We start from the raw sequence: 22,101 nt of genomic DNA on the forward strand, positions 1-22,101 counted from the left end.
TTTTAGCACTTTATAAAAATGCCATAAGAAGGAACTTTAGAGCCATAAATCTGGAAAGAGTATTCAGGAACCACCCTGCTGTGACACAACTTTAGGAAAACTGATTTCCAATACAGAGAATGACCAACAAAGAGGACTATGGTACATGGAGCAGAATGACAGTCTGACAGTTGGAAACACGGCAGAAAGATAAGCCTACAAAACAGAAGGAAACTACAGTCTACTGTCTCAAGACATGAGAAAAGACATGAATAAAATGATATAAGATAAAAAAGCTACCAATCAGAAGAAAAATTCAGAATAAGTTAAACTTTGAATAGAAAAAAAATCACTTCAGAAGTGAAGACAAAAATGAATATACACCAGATAATGTTACATAAAAAGAGGCTGCAAAGAATATTAAAAACCAAAAATAAAGATGAAAAGAATTAAATACAAAAGTACAAACACAGAAGACAGGAAAAGAAGATCCAGCATACTAAGAGAGGCCCCAAACTAAATAAGGATGTGTATAGATAACAAAATAACATAATCATAATTATACATGGTATATAAAATATTTAAGTAAGATTTTTGTATTCTAATAGCTGTGTATTTAATGTTGCATAAAAGAATTGACTAATTACATGAAACTCTAAAATTTTATCACAGATGATGTCTTTGAGAACCATGATTCTCACCATGTCAGGAAGTAGATAAAGATTTTAGATAGAAGAGTTAAGTAAATAAAACACAGTAGCCACAAAGTTCAATGAAAAATATCAGCATGAACTCATGAGGTGTTTTTATCTTTTAAAAGTATGTTTCATTTCATAACTCTGTCCAAAGGCCTAAAAAGACAGACCCACACAATAGCAACATTGAGTAGCCAGGAAGTGCTCTTAAAATACAATCTAAAACTAAAAGAAACCAGAGCACCTGGGAGAAATCAATGGTTCCAGGTCTGGGGCAGGATATGTACAAGAGGATCTCAAAACATCTTGTTTTATAACAAAGCAGAAAGAAGTCCAGGAGCCTAGGGGCTCCAACTAGTCAAAGACAGCATCAATAAGGGGTATGTCAAAAATGGACTGAAATATACAAAATGTAATTAAATGCATGAATTCCAATGGGCAATTTGTTTTTAAATCTAATTGGTACCATTAAAGGATGCTATTTTAAAAACTGGTAAATAAAGAGAATGAATTTTCCCATATGAACCATTCCACAGGGTAAACAAATAGCAGATGATGGGAAGCTTTGTCCTTATAGGAGTAGTCCAAGTAAAAAAGGAAAGATAAATTAGATGATTACCATTCTGCAGTCCTTAATGAGTTACTGGATCTAGCATCAATTGGTATGTACATCACAAAATGAGAAACAATTAACATCATGTGTCTACTGATAGAACACACCACTTCCATGGAATAGTCTTGCCCCCACCCCCAACCCTCCAGATGCAGCTATCAATCTCCACGAAATAAAAAGGACTGAGCAACAGGTTAAACTAGACTAAAGGGATGCAATTGGCAAAGCCAGGCTGGAAAATCACAACAAATGACTGGGGTTCTCCAGTCAATTCCAAAATAAAACAACAACAACAAAAAAGTAGAAAAACCTATAGATTAAAAGAACAAAAGCAAGCAGACCTAAACATTTATACAGAAGTAAACTAGTGTGTTTAGGATGTACCAGGCAAGAGCCAGTCACCCCAAAGCCCACAACTTTTAATGTTTCCCAAAAACTGGGTAGCTTTCTGTATAATGGTGTCACTCACCAGTCTAAATAAGAACTGAAACTTAATGACTAATATGCATTCTTGACAATAACTCTACTACAGCCTTCAGTACCTTAAGGTATTTGTAAAGTTTAAAAGATACCTTTATGTTCAGACTTGACTAAGCAGAACAACTGGACTTTAAATGAATCTAAGGCTTGAAAAGTTTTTACCTAACAAGAGTACAGAATAGGAATATTAGGCTTTAGAGCAAAAAATCTGACTTCCTGTCATAGTCCAAAGCTACTTCCTAACTTACCTTAGGCAAGTTTAACAAGCAAGGAAATTAATATTAGACAAGAAGCAAAGGCACTGGCTGGGTTAGGCAATTTTCTAGATAGTTCTTTCTTGGAACTGTCTAGCAGGGAAATAATGACAAATGTGATTAATGTTATGAAAGTACAGGATGTGAGCCACATAATAAAAATAAACATGGCATACCTCTCAGATGAGATGAGGCAGAGGAAACACTGGGACCCAGTCTTAAACACTTAACCTCTGATTCTTTCTTTTTTCTTTCTTTCTTTTTCATCTTTAGATGAGACTAATAAAACCAAGACTATTTGGTAGGTAAATAAATTTATTCATATTTAATTTTAAAACTGTGGACCTTACAATATGAAGAAAAATAAGGCTTGACATCAATTAAGGCTACTCTGATGAAGAAAGGAGAGAAAGAATGCTTATCAATAATACATAATGCAAAGTGAGATGTATGCAATCCTGTTAATCTCCATGTCTTTTACTACAGTTTAACGCACACAGGTGTTATAATAATCCAACAAATATCTGCCACCAATTACTGAGGGAGTTAACTCTCTTACTCCCAGATTAAAAGGTGGCCACAATTGGCCGGGTGTGGTGGCTAACACTTGTAATCCTAGCACTTTGGGAGGTGGATCACGAGGTCAGGAGTTCAAGACCAGCCTGGCCAAGATGGTGAAACTCCATCTCTAATAAAAATACAAAAATTAGCTGGGTGTGGTGGCAGGCACCTGTAAACCCAGCTACTCAAGAGATTGAGACAGAGAAATGCTTGAACCCAGAAGGTGGAGGTTGCAGTGAGCTGAGACCACGCCACTGCACTCCAGCGTGGGCAACAGAGCAAGACTCCGTCTCAAATTAAAAAAAAAAAAAAAAAAAAATGGTGGTCAAAGTGGTCACAGTCTAACAGCTACATTCAAAACATTCACAGTGGAAGATTCTGATAGCTGCTTAGAGAACGTCCCTAAAGCTTCTAGACAAAGATGCTACAGATGAAAAAAGGTTGTCTGAAAAACTGAAATAGTTGACATGTTTACATGATTTTTATTTAAGAAGCTGAATCCAAAGAAAAGCATTTTATGTAAACATTCTTCTCTAAACAATTTCTATATACATAAAGTATGGTTTTTTAAAAAATCTCAACCATAAGAAAATACTGTTTTGTACTCAGTTTTTTTTTAATGTTTCAAATCAACATCATTTGCATTTAATTATCATACCTCAAATTATGTGCTTTACTTAAAAACATAATAATTAAAATAAGGTACTATTTATTTTATTCTCATTGTTCACATAGTATTACTTCTTTTTTTTTTTCCTTCTACCATCTCACAGGAGCAAGGAGTTGTACATAGTCAGCTTTAAAATACTCCAAGGGTGAGTACAGAGTTGCAGCTGCATATATCCTTAACCCTTCTCTATCTCCTTTTTCTCCTCTCTTAAGTAGCCTTTGGGTTTCTTTGTTCTTTTGTTTTGTTTTGAGACAGGGGTCTCACTGTTACCCAGGTTGGAGTGCAGTGGCCTGACCTCGGCTTACTGCAACCTCTGCCTCCCAGGCTCAAGCAATTCTCCCACCTCAGCCTCCTGAGTGGCTGGGACCACAGGTGCACACCACCACACTGGGCTTTTGTATTTTTAGCAGAGATGGGGTTTAGCCATGTTGGCCAGGCTGGTCTCAAACTCCTGAGCACCCACCTTGGCCTGCTAAAGTGCTGGGATTACAGGCATGAGCAACCGCGCCCCGCGTTAAGTAGCCTTTGTAATCTTCTTCGCCAGCATACAGGTAAAGGACAAAAATATATGGAACTTGATTTTGTTACTTATTAGTAAAGGCTCCAAAAATAGCATTTATTTAAGTGAACTTTGTAAATTACCCATTCTCTATTTTTATATACAGCATCTAAAGAATATGGAGAGAGATAAGTATAAATTTTTTCTGAATTATTTTTTAAATTTCAAACACTTAAAAATGATAAATTTAGTTTTATTTCTTTAAAAATACCCAGAGAAACAAAACAAAACCAAGTTCCTAATTGAAGATTCCCTTATAATTAGTATACAACATGTAAATAGAAGATTCATAAAGTACTTTGATTTTTTTATTTGGTATCCTGAATCTGTCTACCCATATGAATAGCTTGAGAAACTGAGGGGTGGGGGTGGAGAATTTTCTTCTTTAAAACTGAATGTTTATTTAACATAATTCTAAAATATAGAATGAAATTGTTAAAAATTCTGTTAGTGGGCTATAAACTAGTAAGATGTTACTACACATTCCATGCCTATCCTATATTAAAATTATTAATGACAATAGACTGTTTTTAAATAGCTTCACTACATAAACACAAGTGATTCACTAAAGTTGTTTTTAATAGAAGAATCTCCAGCCAGGTGTGGTGGTTCACACCTGTAATCCCAGCACTTTCAGAGGCTGAGGCAGGCGAATCACAAGGTCAGGAGTTCGAAACCAGCCTGGCCAACATGGTGAAACCCCATCTCTACTAAAAATACAAAAACTAGCTGGGTGTAGTGGTGAGTGGCTGTACTTCTACGAAATTTTACAGAGGTTTTTTTGTTTAAATTTACTTACTTTGTAATACGGTCAATGTTGGCAATTTGCTTCTGGTTCCGTATAATCTCAATGGCTGCCCAAAGATGCTGGATAGCTTTTGTGTCCGCCTGTCGTCTTTTTGTTAAACGTGCCATGACCTGTTTACTTCTTTAGCTGCAGTAATAAGCAAAAACATAAGGGAAAAAACAGATTACAAAATAAGTAACATTATCAGCATCTCTCAACTACTGATTATACAAATGTAGTATGTAGTCCTGCTGACATTCTATTTTTTTCTACCATCCACATCACCAGCTACTTCATATGAGGTATCATTAATTTCATTACATCATAAAGAATTACATTCTAAAAACCATTAAGTTAAAAAGGTTCTCCCAGGAAGGATAAGTGGTCACACCATACCAATATACTTTTAAAAAATCTATTTATTTTAAAGCACAGAAATATTGCAAGATAAAACTTCACTTGTTGACATTACATTGTTTGTAATTTGATCAATACAAAATGGAATTTAAATTTTTTTTTTTTTTTTGAGATGGAGTTTCGCTCTTGTTACCCAGGCTGGAGTGCAATGGCACGATCACAGCTCACTGCAACCTCAGTCTCCTGGGTTCAGGCAATTCTCCTGCCTCAGCCTCCTGAGTAGCTGGGATTACAGGCATGCGCCACCATGCCCAGCTAATTTTTTTGTATTTTTAGTAGAGACGGGGTTTCACCATGTTGACCAGGATGGTCTCGATCTCTTGACCTTGTGATCCACCCACCTCGGCCTCCCAAAGTGCTGGGATTACAGGCTTGAGCCACCACACCCGGCTAAATGTTCTAATTGTTTAATACTTTGGTTTATTATACTCAAGGCTTAAAAATCAAATTTTATATACATACATTGATATATGAAAACATTCTTTTTTAAAATCAAACCACAAACATTAAATACAAGAAAGTTAATTCCAGAATGAGATATTAAAGACTGAGGGACAGAACACTAGAAGGTCACAAATTTGAAGAATGATAACATTCTTGGATTAGGTATAAGTTTTGGGGGTATTTATTACACCATTAGGAAACAGCATTGCTATTGTATTCAAATTTTAGTATTCTAGATGAATTGAAGAAAATTGCCACCACACCTCCCAATAATTTTCCTGTTTTCTCCTGGCAAGACGGGGAACAGAAAAGAGGAGGTTAAACCCTGAATGTCTGATAAGCAACAATAATACAATAAGAGGCTTCTCTTAACTCAGCATGGAGAGACATGTCTGTAGAAATCTGGTAAGCCTTCATCATGAATCCTAGCACTGCAGAACCACTAACACATCCTTCTAGATCATACATGTTATCATGCTAAGTTTAAAATCTAGGTCCTTAAATATACAGTGAACATTAAGCCTTCTGAGATGGCTGAAATCTCCTTGATCTTCCCTTTTCTATCTTTAAAGTTTAGAGAATGAGGAAGGGAAGTACTTTGCTGTGTTCCATGACTGGCCAAGAGAGCCATATGAATCTCCTTTTCTCTACCTTTTTGTTTCTTCACAGCCCACTCAGTTCCCCGCTTTTCTCAGACAAACACAAATAAACCCTATAGTTGCTATCAAAACTTATCTTGAGAAAACTGTGCCAGTCAGGCTCCTAAAATAAGATGTGTTTGGGAATTACAGCACCATGAGAATACATTCTGAACATATTTAAAGGTATTCCTGAATATTCTCACATTATTACTTCTAACAGTTCCAAGCTGCTCCACAGAGCAAATAATTCAAAAATAATACCAGTATTCAAGTTATAAAGAAAACGGGCCGGATGCAGTGGCTCATGCCTGTAATCCCAGCACTTTGGGAGGCCGAGGAGGGTGGATCACGAGGTCAAGAGATCGAGACCACCTTGGCCAACATAGTGAAACCCCGTCTCTACTAAAAATGCAAAAAATTAGCCGGAGGTGGTGGCACATGCCTGTAATCCCAGCTACTTGGGAGGCTGAGACAGGAGAATTGCTTGAACCCAGGAGGTGGAGGTTGCGGTGAGCCGAGATCGCGCCATTGCACTCCAGCCTGGGCAACAAGAGCGAAACTCCGTCTCAAAAAAAATAAAAATAAAAAAAGTTCTAAAGAAAACTTTAGTAAAATCAGCTGGTTCTGTATAAATTTATATACAGAACTAAAATGTAATATAAGTTGTAACTTACAAACACTTCCATTTTAGACAGTAACCACTTTAAAAAGTACAAACATTTATCAGTTTAAGTGCACCTGTGCTGGAGCACCAACTTTCAGAATCTGATATGCCTTAATGGAAGGAATTCATTGATACGGATTTAACATACGTTAGAAAGTGACATCTAATGGTGAGCTGTGATAATACAACTTAATCCTGTGAGATTATACAAATACTTAAATAAAAGCACAGTTTCAGTCATTCTTACATAGTTAAAAATATACACAGTTGTCCACTTTATGTAAGGCACTGTGCTAAACATAATGAAGTAGCTAAAATTGTATAAACAGTGACCCTTGCAAAAAATAATCTAAAACTGGTAGAGGAAATTTGACATATACTTATTAATTGTAAGGTAATATATGACATATAAATGGTCCACAATATGTGCTATAAAAATTGAGACAAGGGAAACACTATTTCTCACTTGTGTAAAATTTGACCAGAAAGAGATGAGGGACTCTGCAATATGGTAAATATGCAGAAAAACGTAAAAGCCAATTTTTCTTTTAATTACTTTAAAAGATAATTGGCTGTATAAATCAAAGATTAAAATAATTGATAGGTGTCATTAGGTTTATAACACATGTAGAAATAAGATATATGACAACCAAAGCACAAAGGAAAGAAACGGGGAGTAAGCAGAATTTTATTATTATAAATCTCCTACATTTTACGCAAGTAGTAGTATATTAATTCACGAGACACTATCATAAATTAAGGATGCATATTATAATTTCTAGAGCAAACATTGAATAATAATACAAATGGTTATAGGTAACATAATTCAACTTGTAAATTTTTTCACAATTTATGATATATAAGAATGTAATTTATTCAGACTTCTAAAAAATACAGCAGTTGTAACATGTAAAATGTTAAATTTAACAGCAAAGCTAACATTTTAAAATAATACCATAATGAATAGTAAATACATTTAACATAACCAGAAGAATATAGTGCTGACTAAGTAGCAGAAAACTCAAAAAGTGATGTCACAGATTCCTAGAAATGATCAAAATCAAGATTAAAGAATGAAGCAATGCTACATCTCAGAAAAACAGGTGTAGAGTTAAAATCTACCTGGATCAAGTCACAGAAAATAAACGTAACTTGTAATACCGGTACACTATAAAAAGGATGATCATGAGTTGTAAGAGCCCACGTAGAACATTGCAAAAAATGCCAGGGAAAGAGAATTCCAAGTGAGAGAAATACAATGAAGTTTGAGGCATATTATAAAAGTACCAAAAACAACCTGACCCATGGAGTCAGGATCTCTTTAAAGTACAACCATAAAATTATTACTTCTTATGAAATCTAAATTCATTCACTCATTTAACACAGAATTCATATATGCCTGTTATATACCAGATGCTATTCTATGCTCTAAGGATACAGCAATAGCAAAACAGACAAAAATCCTTCTCTCATCCAGTAAACATGACTAATTATGTGACTAGATATAAGAACAGCAATTTGAGTGTTCATCAATAAAAATAAAAGTCTTAGAATCCTGGGTACAGAGAGCTGATTATTTAAGGTTCCTAGTTCATATGGCCAAACCAAACCTTATAGTCCACTGTTATCTGAGTGCATATTATTGCTACTAAACTGTACTAATCACAGTTCCCAAATATGCTCCCAACTTCCACACCTCCATCCCTTTGTTTATGCAGTTCTCTCCCTGGAATGTTCTCCCCTGCCCCTTAACAATTATCAAAAATTTCCCTGTCCTTTCCAGTATTCATTTTAATGCAATTTTCCCTGACCAGCCTTTTCTCCTGGAATCAAACAAGATAAAACTCAACTGTCTTTTATATTCTAATACCAATTTTTTATACATCTCTTACAAATGTATTGCTCATACAAATACTTACAAATTCCTCAAAAGAACTGTCTTAATTAAACTAAGATATGTCATAATTTTTATAACTAATGTTTTTCAAAGTGTCTACTACATTTCTGAACATACTAAACCTTCAATATAAAATTATTAAATTCATTTTTTTCAGCTGTTATGTAAACAGCAAGAGCCCAGAGCGAATCTTTATATCAAAGATCGAGACATCAAAAAGAAAGATCAGAAGACTCTTTATAGAGATTATTAATACAGTCCTCAATCTTTGTTCTGCTCCAACATATTCGAGAAATATGACAGGCTCCTTTTCGTAAAAGTAGCCCATGATTCTCAAGCAGCTTGTAGTTGAAAAAATTAGAAATAGCAAAAACTTCTGAGTAATTTTAATAAGCTCCCAGGTGATACTGATACTCTCTATCTCAACAAATTCAGACATACTGCAATCTCCTAAGTCTACAAAAATGTCATTTTATATCCATACTACTTCTACACAAACTGGGGTGAGGGCAAGAGAGAATAAAGGAGGAAACAAGCCAGAAAAAACTTAATAAGCAAAATTAAACAAGACATTGCTTGGTGATACATACATACTTGTGAAAACTGCTTTAAGGAAATGATAAACACAATAGTTAACAAGAACAGTTGAGGGGGCAGGGAAGAGAGATGGAGAAACACAGTGTAAGAATTCAAAGCACCAAAAATGTTAGGACTTTTACTTCTGGTGGTAGGTTCAGGTTTTTTATCAGTATATTGCATATGCTTTCAAATACTTGCATCAAGTATTACTTTAAAATTTTAAATTAATCCCATTGTTTCATTATGCATTTGATAAGTCTGAACTTTTCCCCAAAGTCTATTAGCACTTTTAATTTTTCACTGTCTATTCATACCATTTTCCCATTTATACATTTTTATATATTAGGTTTATCCATACTTTTGCCTTTGCCTCTTAATAAACATTAAATAGGACCAGGCATAGTGACTCATGCCTGTAATCCCAGCATTTTGGAAGCTCAAGGCAGGTAGATCTTGAGGTTAGACGTTCAAGACAAGTCTGGCCAAGACAGGTGAAACCCCATCTCTACTAAAACTACAAAAAACTAGCTGGGCACAGTGGCAGGTGCCTGTAATCCCAGCTACTAGGGAGGCTGAGGCAGGAGAAGTGCATGAACCCAGAAGGCGGAGGTTGTAGTGAGTCAAGATTGCACCACTGCACTCCAGCCTGGGCAACAGAGAGCCTGTCTCAAATAATAAATTAATTAAATTACACTGAAATCTAGGTGTGTGTTTGTTTTTTTTAGATGGAGTTTCGCTTGTTGCCCAAGCTGGGGTGCAATGGTGTGATCTCAGCTCAGTACAACCTCCACCTCTTGGGTTCAAGCAATTCTCCTGCCTCAGCCTCCCGAGTAGCTAGAATTACAGGGACGTGCCACCAGGCCTGGCTAATTTTTGTATCTTCAGTAGAGATGGGGTTTCGCCATATTGGCCAGGCTGGTGTTGAACTCCTGACCTCAGGTGATCTGCCTCAGCCTCCCAAAGTGCTGGAGAGAATTACATTTTTTAAATTATGATGATTAATAAACTTATTTTTAGAGCTATTTTAAGTTCACAGCAAAATTGAGTGGAAAATACAGAGTCCCCATATACTCCCTGACCCTACACATGCACAGCCTCCCCTATTATCAACATCTTACACCAGAGCAATACATTTGTTAAAAATCAACAAACCTACATTGACACATCACTATGACTCAAAAGTCCATAGTACACACTAGGGTTCAGTCTTGGTGTACATTCCATGGGTTTTGACAAATGCATGAATGACAAGTGTCACTGTAGTGCCCATACAGAATAGTCCCACTGACTTAAAAATTGTCTGTGCTCCATCCTTTCCTTCCCCTAACACTTGGCAACCACTGGTCTTTTTGCTAGTGTCTCCATAGTTTCGCCTTTTCCAGAATGTCAGAGTTGGAATCATATAATATGTGGCCTTTTAAAGATAGGCTTCCTTCACTTAGTAACATGCATTAAGTTTCCTCCATATCTTTTCATGGTTTGATAGACTGTTACTTTTTGTACTGAATAGTATTCCACTGGCTGGATATAACAGTTTATCCATTCACCTACTCAAGGGCAGGTTGCTTCTAAGTATTGGCAATCACAACAAAGCTGCCATAAACAACCATGTGCATGTTTTTATGTGCACATAAGTTTTCATTTCACTTGGGTAAATGCCAAGGAGTGTAATTGCTGGTTCATATGGTTGGAAAATGTTTAGTTTTATAAGAAACTGCCAAACTGTCTTCCAAAGTGACCAGACCATTTTGTACTCCCACCAGCAATGACTGAGCACTTCTGTTGTCCCACATCCTCATCAACATTTAGTATTGTCATTGTTTTGAATCTGGGCCAAGTATGTGGGAGTATCTCACTGATGTTTTACTTTTTAATTCCCTAATGATATATAATCTTGAATATATTCCCATATGTTTATTTTCCATCTGTATTTCTTAGGTGGGGTGTTCGGCCAGGTCTTTTGCCCCTGAAAAATTTTTTCTTTTGTAAACACGATCTCTCCGTCCCCTAGTCTGAAGTGCAGCCATGGCTCACTACCACCTCAAATTCCCGGGCTCAAGAAATCTACCCTAAAACTCCAGAGTAGCTAGGACTACAGGCATGCACCAAGTCCAGCTAATTTTTTCTTTTTTAATGTTTCACAGCAGCAAGATTACGCTATGTTGCCCAGGTCGGTCTCCAACTCTGGGCCTCAAGTGATCGGTCCACCCTGGCCCTTTTGCCCATTTTTAGAACATATTCTTCATTTTCTTATTAACGTTAGACATTCTTTTCATGTTTTGGTTGATGGTCCTTCATCAGATGTGTCTTTTGCAAGTGTTTTTTTTTTCCCAGTCTGTGGCCCGTCATCTCATTTTCCTGGCATTATCTTTCACAGAATGAAAGTATTAAATTTTAATAAAGTCCAGTTTATCAATTCTCTTCCTTCATGGATGCCTTTGGCGTTGTAACTGAAACATTATCACCATACTAAAGGTAATCCAGGTTTCTTCCTATGCTATTGTCTAAGAGTTTTACAGTTTCGTATTTTACATTTAGGTCTCTGATCCAGGTTGTTCATTATTGCAAAGAGTGTAAGGTGTTGTAACTAGATGATTTTTTTTTTTAAGTGGATGTCCATTTATTCCAGCATCATTTCCTCAAAGGGCTACTTTTTTGCTCCAATGTATTACTCCTGCTCCTTGGTAAAAGCTGAACTGACTATATCTATGTGAGTATTTCTGGGTTCTCTATTCTGTTCCATCCATCCATTTGTCTGTCCTATCACCAATGCCACATTCTCTTGGCCACTCAAGTTTACAGTAAGTCTTGAAGTCAGGTAGTAACAGTCCTCAGACTTTGTCCTTTATTATTATGTTGACCACATTGGGTATTTTGTCTCTGCATATAAACTTTAGAATCAGTTTGTTGATATCCATGAAATAAATTGCTGAGATTTTGATTGCGTCTACATGAATCTATACATGAAAGTGGGAAGAAAAGACATCTTGACAATATTGTTTTTCTATCCACAAACATGGAATATCTCATTTGATCTTTTATATCGATCATCAGAGCTCTGAGGTCTTCCTCATATACATCTTATCCACAATTTATTAGATTTCTATCTAAGCATTTCATTTTGGGGGTAGTAATGTAAATGGTAATACGCTTTCAATTTCACAGTACACTTGTTCATTACTAATAGGAAAGTGATGGATTTTTGTATATTACTCTCGAATCCTGCAACCTGGCTATAATCACTTACTAGCTCCAGGAGCTTTTTCTTTCATTCTTTTGGATTTTCTATATAAATGATAATTTCATCTGCCAACAAAGTTTTATTTATTCCTTCCCAACCTCTTTGCTTATTTCCTTTTCCTATCTTATTGCATCAGCTAGTACTGCAGCTTGAATGTATTCTCTCTCTCCAAAATTCATGCGGAAAATTAAACCCCAAGGTGATGGCATTAAGAGGTGGACACTTTGAGAGGTGATTGGGCCCGGAGGGCTCTGTCCTCATGAATGGGATTAATGCCCTTATAAAAGAGGCTTCAGAGAGCTGCCTGACCATCCCATCTCTTCTGCCATGTCAAGACACAGCAATAAATTATCACCTTGGAAGCAGAGCAACCCTTACCAGACTCTGAATCTGCTGGTGCTTTGATCTTGGGCTTCCCAGCATCCAGAACTGAGTGAAATAAACTGTTATTTATAAATTACCCAGTGGTATTTTGTTATAGCAGCATAGAGTAAGACAGCTGGGACTTCCCATATGATGATGAAATGCAGTGCTGAGGGGTGTACATTCTTGCCTCTTTCCTAATCTTAATGGAAAAGCTTCAAGTTCCTTACCATTAAGCATGATGTTAGTTGTGGGATTTGTAGAGATATTCTGTAACCAAGGAAACTCCCTTTTATTCTGAGTTTCTTGAAAGTTTTTATGAAAGAATATTGGGTTTTATCAAACTCTCTTTCTGTATCTATTGGTAAGATCATGTGATTTTGATAAGCTATTTTTATTCTCATTTAACTCCAAATATTTAAAAGTTTCTCAAGATGTCTTCTTTGAGCCCTGTTATTCAGAAGTTTAATCTCAATGTATCTGGGGATTTTCCAGCTATCTTTCTGTAATTAATTTCAATATTCATTCCATTGTGGTCTGACAGTAGATATATTATTTCTGTTCTTTTAAGTTTATTTAGGTCTGTTTTATGGCATCGACTGTGGTCTGTTTGTGAATGTTCTGTGACCTTCAGAAGAATGTGCGATATGCTGTCATTAAATAATGTAATCTATAGATATTACATCCAGTTGATGTTTCTGAGTTCAACTATGTCCTTACCAACTTTCTGCCTGCTGGATCAGTCTATTGGTGCTAGAGGGGTATTGTCATCTCCAACTAGAGTAGAGGATTCATTTATTTCTCCTCGCAGTTGCAGTTCTATCAGTTTTTGCCTCACATATTCTGACGCTCTGTTAGGCACATACACATTAAGCACTGTTATGCCTTCTTAGAATATTGACTCCTTTATCATTATGTAATCCCCACCTTTATCCATGTTAACTTCCCTACTGTTGAAGTCCTTTGTCTGAAATTGATATAACTATTCTGATTTTTTCATTAGTGTTACCATGCTATATCTTTATCTCTTTAATATATATATTTAAAGTGGGTTTCTTGCAGTCAAGATACTGTTGAGTCCAATTTTTTGATCCACTCCGATGTCTTCTAATTGCTGTATTTAGCCATATTTCAGGTGATCATTAATATAGTTAGATTAATATCTACCATGTTTGTCACTATGTTCTGTTGGTTGGCTTTGTTATTTGTTCCTATTTTCTGTCTCACATTTTTTCTACCATTTGTAGTTTTTAGTTGAGCATTTTATGCAATTCAATTTTTTCTTCTTTCTTATCACATCAATTATACTTCTTGCTTTACTATTTGTAGTGGTTTTCCCAGAGTTTGCAACATACATTACAATTAACCCAAGTATACTTTCAAATAACACACTGCTTCCTGGACAGTGCAAGTACCTTATAACAAAATATTCTGATTTATTCCCTCCAGTCCCTTGAACCGTTTCACTTACACAGAAACTGTAATTTTATTTACATATAAACACACACACACATATACATAATCAAATACATGGTTACTACTGTTTTGAGCAATTATTACCTGTTAGAAAAACGTTATTTTACCTTTCTTTATTCCTTCTTGAATGGTCTCCCTTTCTTCATGTAGATCCTGGTTTCTAATCACAATTTTCCTTCTTTCCGAAGAACTTCTTTTAACATTTATTACAAGGCAGGTATACAGGCAACAAATTCCCTTAATTTTCTCTGAGAAATTCTGTATTTTTACTTTTTATGAAAAACACAGTTTTGCTGGATACAGAATCCTAAGTTGGTGGGCTTTTTTCTTTCAACACTTTAAATATTTCATTGCAACTCTTCTTGCTTGCATGGTTTCTGAAGAAAACTCAGATATAATTCTTAACTGTGTTCCTCTATAGGTAAGGTGTTTATTCCTCTGTCTTCTTTCAAGTTTAATTTTCTCACATTTGAACATGGTATGCTTAGGTCTATTTTTGGCATTTAGCCTGCTTCGTGTTTTCTGAACTTCCTATGTCTTTAGGTTCATGTCTGATATTGGTGAAATTTTCAGACATATTTGACTCAAATATTACTTCTGTCCCTTTCTCTCCTTTTTCCCTTCTGGTATTCCCATTATACATATGTTACGTCTTCTGTAGCTTTCCCATAGTTCTTGAATATTCTGTTCTTGATTGATTCCTTTTTTCCCCAGACTTTTTTCTCTGCTTTTTAGTTTTAAAAATTTCTAGTTTTCATATCCTCACACTCAGAGATTCTCTCCTTGGTCACGTCCAGTCTACTGATAACCCCACCAAAGGCATTTTATATTTTGTTACAGTGGTTTTGACCTCTAGCACCTCAGAGATTCTGTCCCCGGTCATGTCCAGTCTACTCACGACCCCACCAAAGGCATTTTCCATTTTGCTACGGTGTTTTTTATCTCTATCACTTCTTTTTGGTTCCTTCTTAGAATTTCCATCGATCTGTGCTTTATCATCCATCTAGTCTTGTTGCCTGTGTTTTGGCATTAAAACTCTTAGCACTTTAATCACAGTTTTTAATAATCCTTGGTCTGATTATTCCAACAATCCTGCTATATGTAACTCTAGTTCTGATGCTTGTTCAGTTTCTTCACAATGTTGGTTTTTGCCTTTTAGTAGGCCTTGTAATTTTTTGCTGAAAGATGAACATGATTAACTGAGTAAAAGAAATCTTGTTGAATAGGCCTTTAATAATGTAACGTAAGGTGCGGAGAGAGGAAGCATTCTTAGCCCTATGATTAGATTCATCTTTAGACAGCCTGTGCCACTGGACTGTGAACTTCAGCAGGGCTTCACAGCTTTCTCACTTAGATGGGACGGGATGACTAGTGGGGGCTGAAGTTGTGCATTTCCCTTTCCCCATGTAGAAGGCTAGAGGAGGCTGAAGTTAGGTACTTCCCTTCCCCAGGGTAAGTAACACTTTGGTAAAATCATGTCTCCTGAGGGTAGGCTTTGTTAAGAAAAGAAAGCTTTTGCATATTTCAAATTGATCCCTTTCCCCCTCCCACTGCAAGAAGCACAAGGAGATTTTTCTCCAATATTCACTGTGAGGTCCTGGTTAAGCTACTGGAGGTAAAAACACAAAAAATGTGACAGCCCTCCCCCATCACTGGGTCCCTCTTAAGTTTCTAACTCTCAGAGTTGTCCATACTGAGCATCTAGCAGTTCATCCATTAGAGTTCAGCCTTTCCTACTCCAGCACTGGTTTCTGCTCTGGTAAAGTTGCGATTCTTTATATCCACCTCTCTCTCCAATTTTTGGTTCAACAATCTGCCCCATGGCTTCACTTTCCTGACAGATCTAAAGGAGTTGTTTTATTATTATTTTTGCTTCTTCAGCTTTTTACTTGTTGTTAGGACAGCAATGTTACTTACGAGCTCCTTACCTGCTAGGCTGGAAGCCATGGAATTACTTTTTGAATATAGCATAAAATGAAAATATAGAATGTTGCCTTAAAGAGGCAACCACTGAACTAGTATGATTCACTGAAGGATTTTTCTCTTCTCCAACAAAATTTGATACATTCCTAATCATATGTTAAATTTTCTTTTAAGAAACAGGGTCTTTGTTGCCCAGGCTGGACTCCATCTCCTGGGCTCAAGTAAACCTCCTACTTCAGCCTCCTGAGGGACCACAGGTACACATACCACCATGTCTGGCATTATATATTAAGGTCTTATCAATACTAGCATTAGTTTTTTGATATGTTTGGTCTTTTACTGGTGCCCCACAATTTTCATTATAACTTGCATATATGAGGTATTATGATAAATTCCATGTTATCCTTGATTCCTATATAATTATTGCATATGTAGTAGTATCCGCCTAGCAGTATCATCAGTTTTTTACAGCATGCCGTATTTTAACCTTCTTCATGTCCCTAATAACTTTTACCATAAAATAGATGCCAAATAAATACTTCAATACTCTCCCCCAACCAATCCTGAGATATTAAAAAATTAGTTGTTTGTTGGCAGGGGGCATTAAGAGTTATTGTCTAATGGGTATAGAGTTTAAGTTTTACAAAATAAAAAGAATCACAGAGATGGATGAGGGTGAGGTGTGCACAACATTATAAATATATTTAAATACACTAAACTGTACTCCTACAAATGATAAAGATAATAAATTTTACGTTATGTGTATTTTGCCACATTAAAAAAAAACTTTAAAAATAGGAGGATAAATAAATCTCGTCTATAATAACAATATATGGTTGACTACCAGGTCTTAGGAAGAGTAAAGATCAATAATACAGCTCCAGGAGCCCCCAACACAATCAATCTGCTGCACGCTTTCCATATGTGGCAGGCACAGAACATGGATAACTGGCAATACAGAGCACTTAGAGTAGATCTCCTGGTAGGTTTTTGTTTGTTTGGATCAAAGTACGTTAGATTAAGAACAAAAAAATCATCTTATCTAACACATTGATCAAGGTTCTTGACAGGAAGATCACATCATTATGAACCCTTTAATCACCTTTTAAAAAATGTTTTAATTACTTTTTTAGTTATGCTAATATAATTTACTTTTTTAGTTATGCTAATAAAGCAAAAGGATATTTCAGGACTTTTCGATTTGACAAAACAGTTTATAAAACAAAATGGTGGGTGAGAAAATTGTTACCTTTTTATTTTTTAAAAAGCTTTATTGAGGTATAATTCACATACCATACAATGCACCCATTTTAAGTGTACAATACGATGGTTCTTGGAACATATTAATTTTTAAAACTGTAATAAAAAATATATTAATATAAAATGTGCCATCTCACCCATTTGTGAGTACACAATCTGGCAGCCCTGCAACCATCACTATTACCTATTTCTAAAACTTTATCACAACAGAAACTATAGACCATTAAATAATTCCCCATTCTTCCCTCCTCCAAGCCCCTAGCATACTCAAATCCACTTTCTGTCTCTATTAATATGCCTATTCTAGATATTTCATGACTGGAATCATACAATATTTACTCTTTTGTATCTGTCTTATTTCAATTAGTACATTTTTAAGGTTCATCCATTTTGCAGCACATGTCAGTACTTTATTTCTTATGGCTGAATAATATTCCATTGCATGGATAAATCACAATTCATTTATCCATTCATCTGCTGATGGACACTTGGGTGGTTTCCACCTTTTGAATGCTATGAATGAGACAGCAGTGAACACTGGCATACAAGTATCTGCTTGGGCCTGCCTTCAATTCCTTGGACTATATGCCCAGAAGTGGAATTGCTAGATCATAAAATAAATTCTGTATTTAAACTTTTAAGGAATTAGTAAACCCTTTTCCACAAGCAGCTGCATCATTTTACAATCTCAACAGCAATGTACAAAGATTCCAATTTCTCCACATTATTACCAACATGTATTATTTCCCATTTTTTACTTAAAAAAAAAAAAAAAGGATAGCCATCTAAGTAGATATAATTATCTCACACTGTGGTTTTTACCTAAATTTTTCTCTAATGATGCTGAATACCTTTTCATGTATTTATTGGATATGTGTGTATATATATATTTGGAGAAATGTCTATTCCAATCCTTTGCCCATTTTTAATCAGGTTGTCTTTTTGTTGCTGTTGAGTTGTAGGTGTTCTTTATATATTCTAGACATCGATCTGGTATCAGACATAAGCTTTGTAAACATTCTCCCATTCCGTAGCTTATTTTTACACTTTATTGATAAGGTCCTTTAATGCATAAAACTTTCAAATTTTGATGAAATATAACTTATCTATTTTTTCTTTTGTTGCTCATGCTTTTTGGTGTCTCACCCAAGAATTCATTGCAAAACTTAAGGTCATGAAGATTAAACTGTTTTCTTCAAAAATATTTAGGGTTCTAGCTTTTATATTTAGGTTACTGACCCATCTGGAGTTAATTTTTATATGCAGTGTGAGGTGGGGGGTCTAATTTTATTTTTTACATGTGGAAATCAAGTTATCTTGGCACCATCTGTTGATGAGAACATTCTTTCCCAATTGAGTGGACTGAGCATCCTCGTCAAAAATCAGCATAGATGTACGGGTTTATTTCTGAACTCTAAATTCTATTGCACTAGGCCATATACCTGTATTATTACTAGATTATATATCTATATTATTCCAATATCACATTGTTTTGATTACTGTAGCTTTGGAGTAAGTTTTGAAATGAGGAAGAAGAGAGTAGTAATTGAGGAAAAGCAGTAAAAATGCAAGATCAATGGGAGCTTTGGAAAATAATGGGTTTCTTAAGTTACTCCCAGCTACAGGGTGCAGGATGAGGAAAAAATATCACCACAACTTAATTTTGGACTGGGAAGAAGGGAGATGTGAGTGTCAAGGATAATGCTTAGATTTCCAGTTTACACAGGGTATGATATTGGGTGTTTTCAAATGAGATAAGAAATTTGAGATGAAGACAAAGTTTGTAGAACACAGTGGTATGTGCATGTGTGTGCTGAGTTTTTGGCAGACTAAATTCAGGTGTCTTTTAAATATCTAAGGGAAATGTAGGTATACAAGTAGGTAGGTGAACATAGAGCTAGTGAGCTGAGAATATATGCTGAAGATTTGTCAAGTACCTCAGCAGGGTAACTGAAACCATAAATGTAGATTAGACTGCCCCAGGAGAGAACATGGTAGAAAGAGATAGATGTAGGCCCCCAAGAACTAGGAGCAAATATGGGAGAGTTGTCTTACAGAAGTCCAGTGAAGGCGGGATTTCAGAAAGTGGAGAATATTGCTAGGATGTCAAACAGTAGAAAGAGTTGAAAATGTCCACTAGATTTAGCAATACATTGGTCACTGGTGACTTCAGCAAGAGCTGTGTTAGTGAAATAATAGCACCCCAACCAGACTGGAGTGGGTTAAGAAGTAAGTGGCAGGTGGAGAAACTGAAATAGAGAACATTTTCCAGAAGAATGATTGAAAAAGAGAAATGAGATAAATGCAAAGTAGCTGGAAAGGGACAGATGAGAGGTCACATGAAGGTCTATGATCATTTAAATTTTATTCTCATTTTAATTAAAATACTATATACACATGATTTTTCAAAAATCAAGTAGTCCCAAACTCCCTAACTCCTTTCTTCCTGCCATCCTAAGGCAATCACTGTCAACTATTTTAGTTTTCTTTTTTGGGTTTTACCTTGTATTTAAAAACCCTACCCTTATGTAATTATCTTCCTATCTTAAGTGAATTAATCTCTTTCACATATACCTCCCCAACACATACACACTATCCTTCCTTTTTTCTTCTCAAGAAAGTCACACTCCAATTTCTAGTTAAATCAAAATGCACTGTTTATTAGGACAATGCACTTCCCCACCACACTGAAATTAGGTGAGGCCATGTGTAGATTTGACAAGTGGAATCTGAGTAAAAGGGATTTATGCCACTTGCACATTGGATGATTTTAAAAAGCTCAGTATGATTTGCTATGCTTTCCTTTTCTTTATACCATGGATAATGGCAATCCCTAGATGGTGGGTGCTCTGTCAGTCCACATACTCGAATGAGGACAAATGACAGCAGAGCTCACAATTCATCTGTGATGAGCATGGATTATGAGCAACAATCACTGTTTTAAACCACTGGGATTTTGAGGTTTCTTGGTATCACAGCATAACCTAACCATCCTGCCCATCGTAGGTCAAGGAGATTATACATGAGGAAAGACTTAAATAGTGAAAGAGAGCTAGCCATGTAAAGGGAAAGGCATATGCAAGAGCCACAGTGAGAAAGAACTCAGTATGTTTGAAGCAGAAAGGACAGTGACTGGAAAGTGGTGAATAGACAGAACTATGAAAAGCAGAAGAGAGCTATACTAAGATCAAATCATGCAGAATCTAAAGGTGACAATAAGTAGCTTGGATTGCAATATGATAGCAAAACACAGCAATTAGAGGGATTAAGTTGTAGTGGGTGTGAGGGGAACATGGGGTTAAGCAAAAAGCTACATAATGAACAAAAATAATTGGCATTCCCTTTCTACTGCCAAATTCCAGATCTCAGGCTCAGGTAAGAAACCAAACAATACCTTTCTGGAGAAATCAAATGTTCCCAGAAAAAGATTCTTTAGACACTGACATTTGAAGGTATCTAAAGAAAAAAGCCATCTGGCTATCTGACATCCCAACGGTAAAGCCAACTCACACCGAATAGGTATAGGTATGTGCTGAGTCCAAGACAACTGTTCAGATGCTAGCTTTCTCGTGACTCACACTTAAATGTGAACAGACAGTCAAAGATAACCAGATATTTGATACCGGCTTCTTAGTAAAGAAGGAAACCACATGAAGCAAACAAAAGAGAGTAAGGGTTGGGGGAGAAGAAGGAATTAAAAAAAGAAAATGCAGAAACAATAAAGATTTTTAAAATATATGTAATATAATGAGTTAGAAATAATATTGTACCTGTAAACCATAAATAGGAATATTCAGGAAAATATAAAATATGAGGAACAAATTCAGTTAATGGGTTAGAAAATACAGTTGAGGCAATCTTCCAAAAAGTAGAACAAAAAGATAAGAAATGCACAATAGGAGACGAGAAAAAGACATTATATCTCAACAATGAAATGAAAGAACAAAATTATGCAAGTAAAGTACCTAGCACGGAAACATAGGCATTTGCAAATAGAAAGGACCCATCAACTGTCTAACATGTGAATGGAAGGGAGGCCAAAGCACATCGGCTTAAAATACCAAAACACTGAGAGTTGGTTCCCAGGTAGTGCTGGGTGATGCGGAGAGGTCATAAAACAAAATTGCATCAGATTTCTTAATGTCAACACGGAAGCTAGAAAATGATAAGATGAATGACTTCTAAATTCTTTAGAAAAATTATTTTCAGGGCCGGGCGCGGTGGCTCAAGCCTGTAATCCCAGCACTTTGGGAGGCCGAGGCGGGTGGATCACGAGGTCAAGAGATCGAGACCAACCTGGTCAACATGGTGAAACCCCGTCTCTACTATAAATACAAAAAATTAGCTGGGCATGGTGGCGCGTGCCTATAATCCCAGCTACTCAGGAGGCTGAGGCAGGAGAATTGCCTGAACCCAGGAGGCGGAAGTTGTGGTGAGCCGAGATCGCGCCATTGCACTCCAGCCTGAGTAACAAGAGCGAAGCTCGTCTCAAAAAAAAAAAAAAAAAAAAAGTTTTCAATCTAAATGTCTAATTCCTCAAAATGATCAACTACTGAAGGCTAAAGACACTTCAGTCATATAGATATTCAAAGAATTTA

The 22,101-nt window shown here is 36.0% G+C and overlaps 1 protein-coding gene across 17 annotated transcripts in view; it reads right to left on the minus strand.

Moving 5' to 3' along the window:
- ZMYND11 (zinc finger MYND-type containing 11) overlaps positions 1-22,101 on the minus strand; it is a 115,291-nt gene that overhangs the window by 68,197 nt on the left and 24,993 nt on the right. For 11 of the 17 annotated variants that reach the window (XM_074405148.1, XM_074405145.1, XM_039478742.2 and 8 more), the window contains exon 2: positions 4,611-4,745. In XM_074405148.1, coding sequence (XP_074261249.1) covers positions 4,611-4,726 — 116 coding nt within the window. In that variant the 5' untranslated portion in view covers positions 4,727-4,745. Of the gene's footprint in view, positions 1-4,610; positions 4,750-14,427; positions 21,217-22,101 lie in introns of those variants that run through there. The other 6 variants (XM_010349721.3, XM_039478747.2, XM_010349719.3 and 3 more) reach the window with 3 other exon arrangements.

The sequence above is a fragment of the Saimiri boliviensis genome, chromosome 8 (genome assembly GCF_048565385.1).
Source record: "Saimiri boliviensis isolate mSaiBol1 chromosome 8, mSaiBol1.pri, whole genome shotgun sequence".
Taxonomy (NCBI): Eukaryota; Metazoa; Chordata; class Mammalia; order Primates; family Cebidae; genus Saimiri; species Saimiri boliviensis.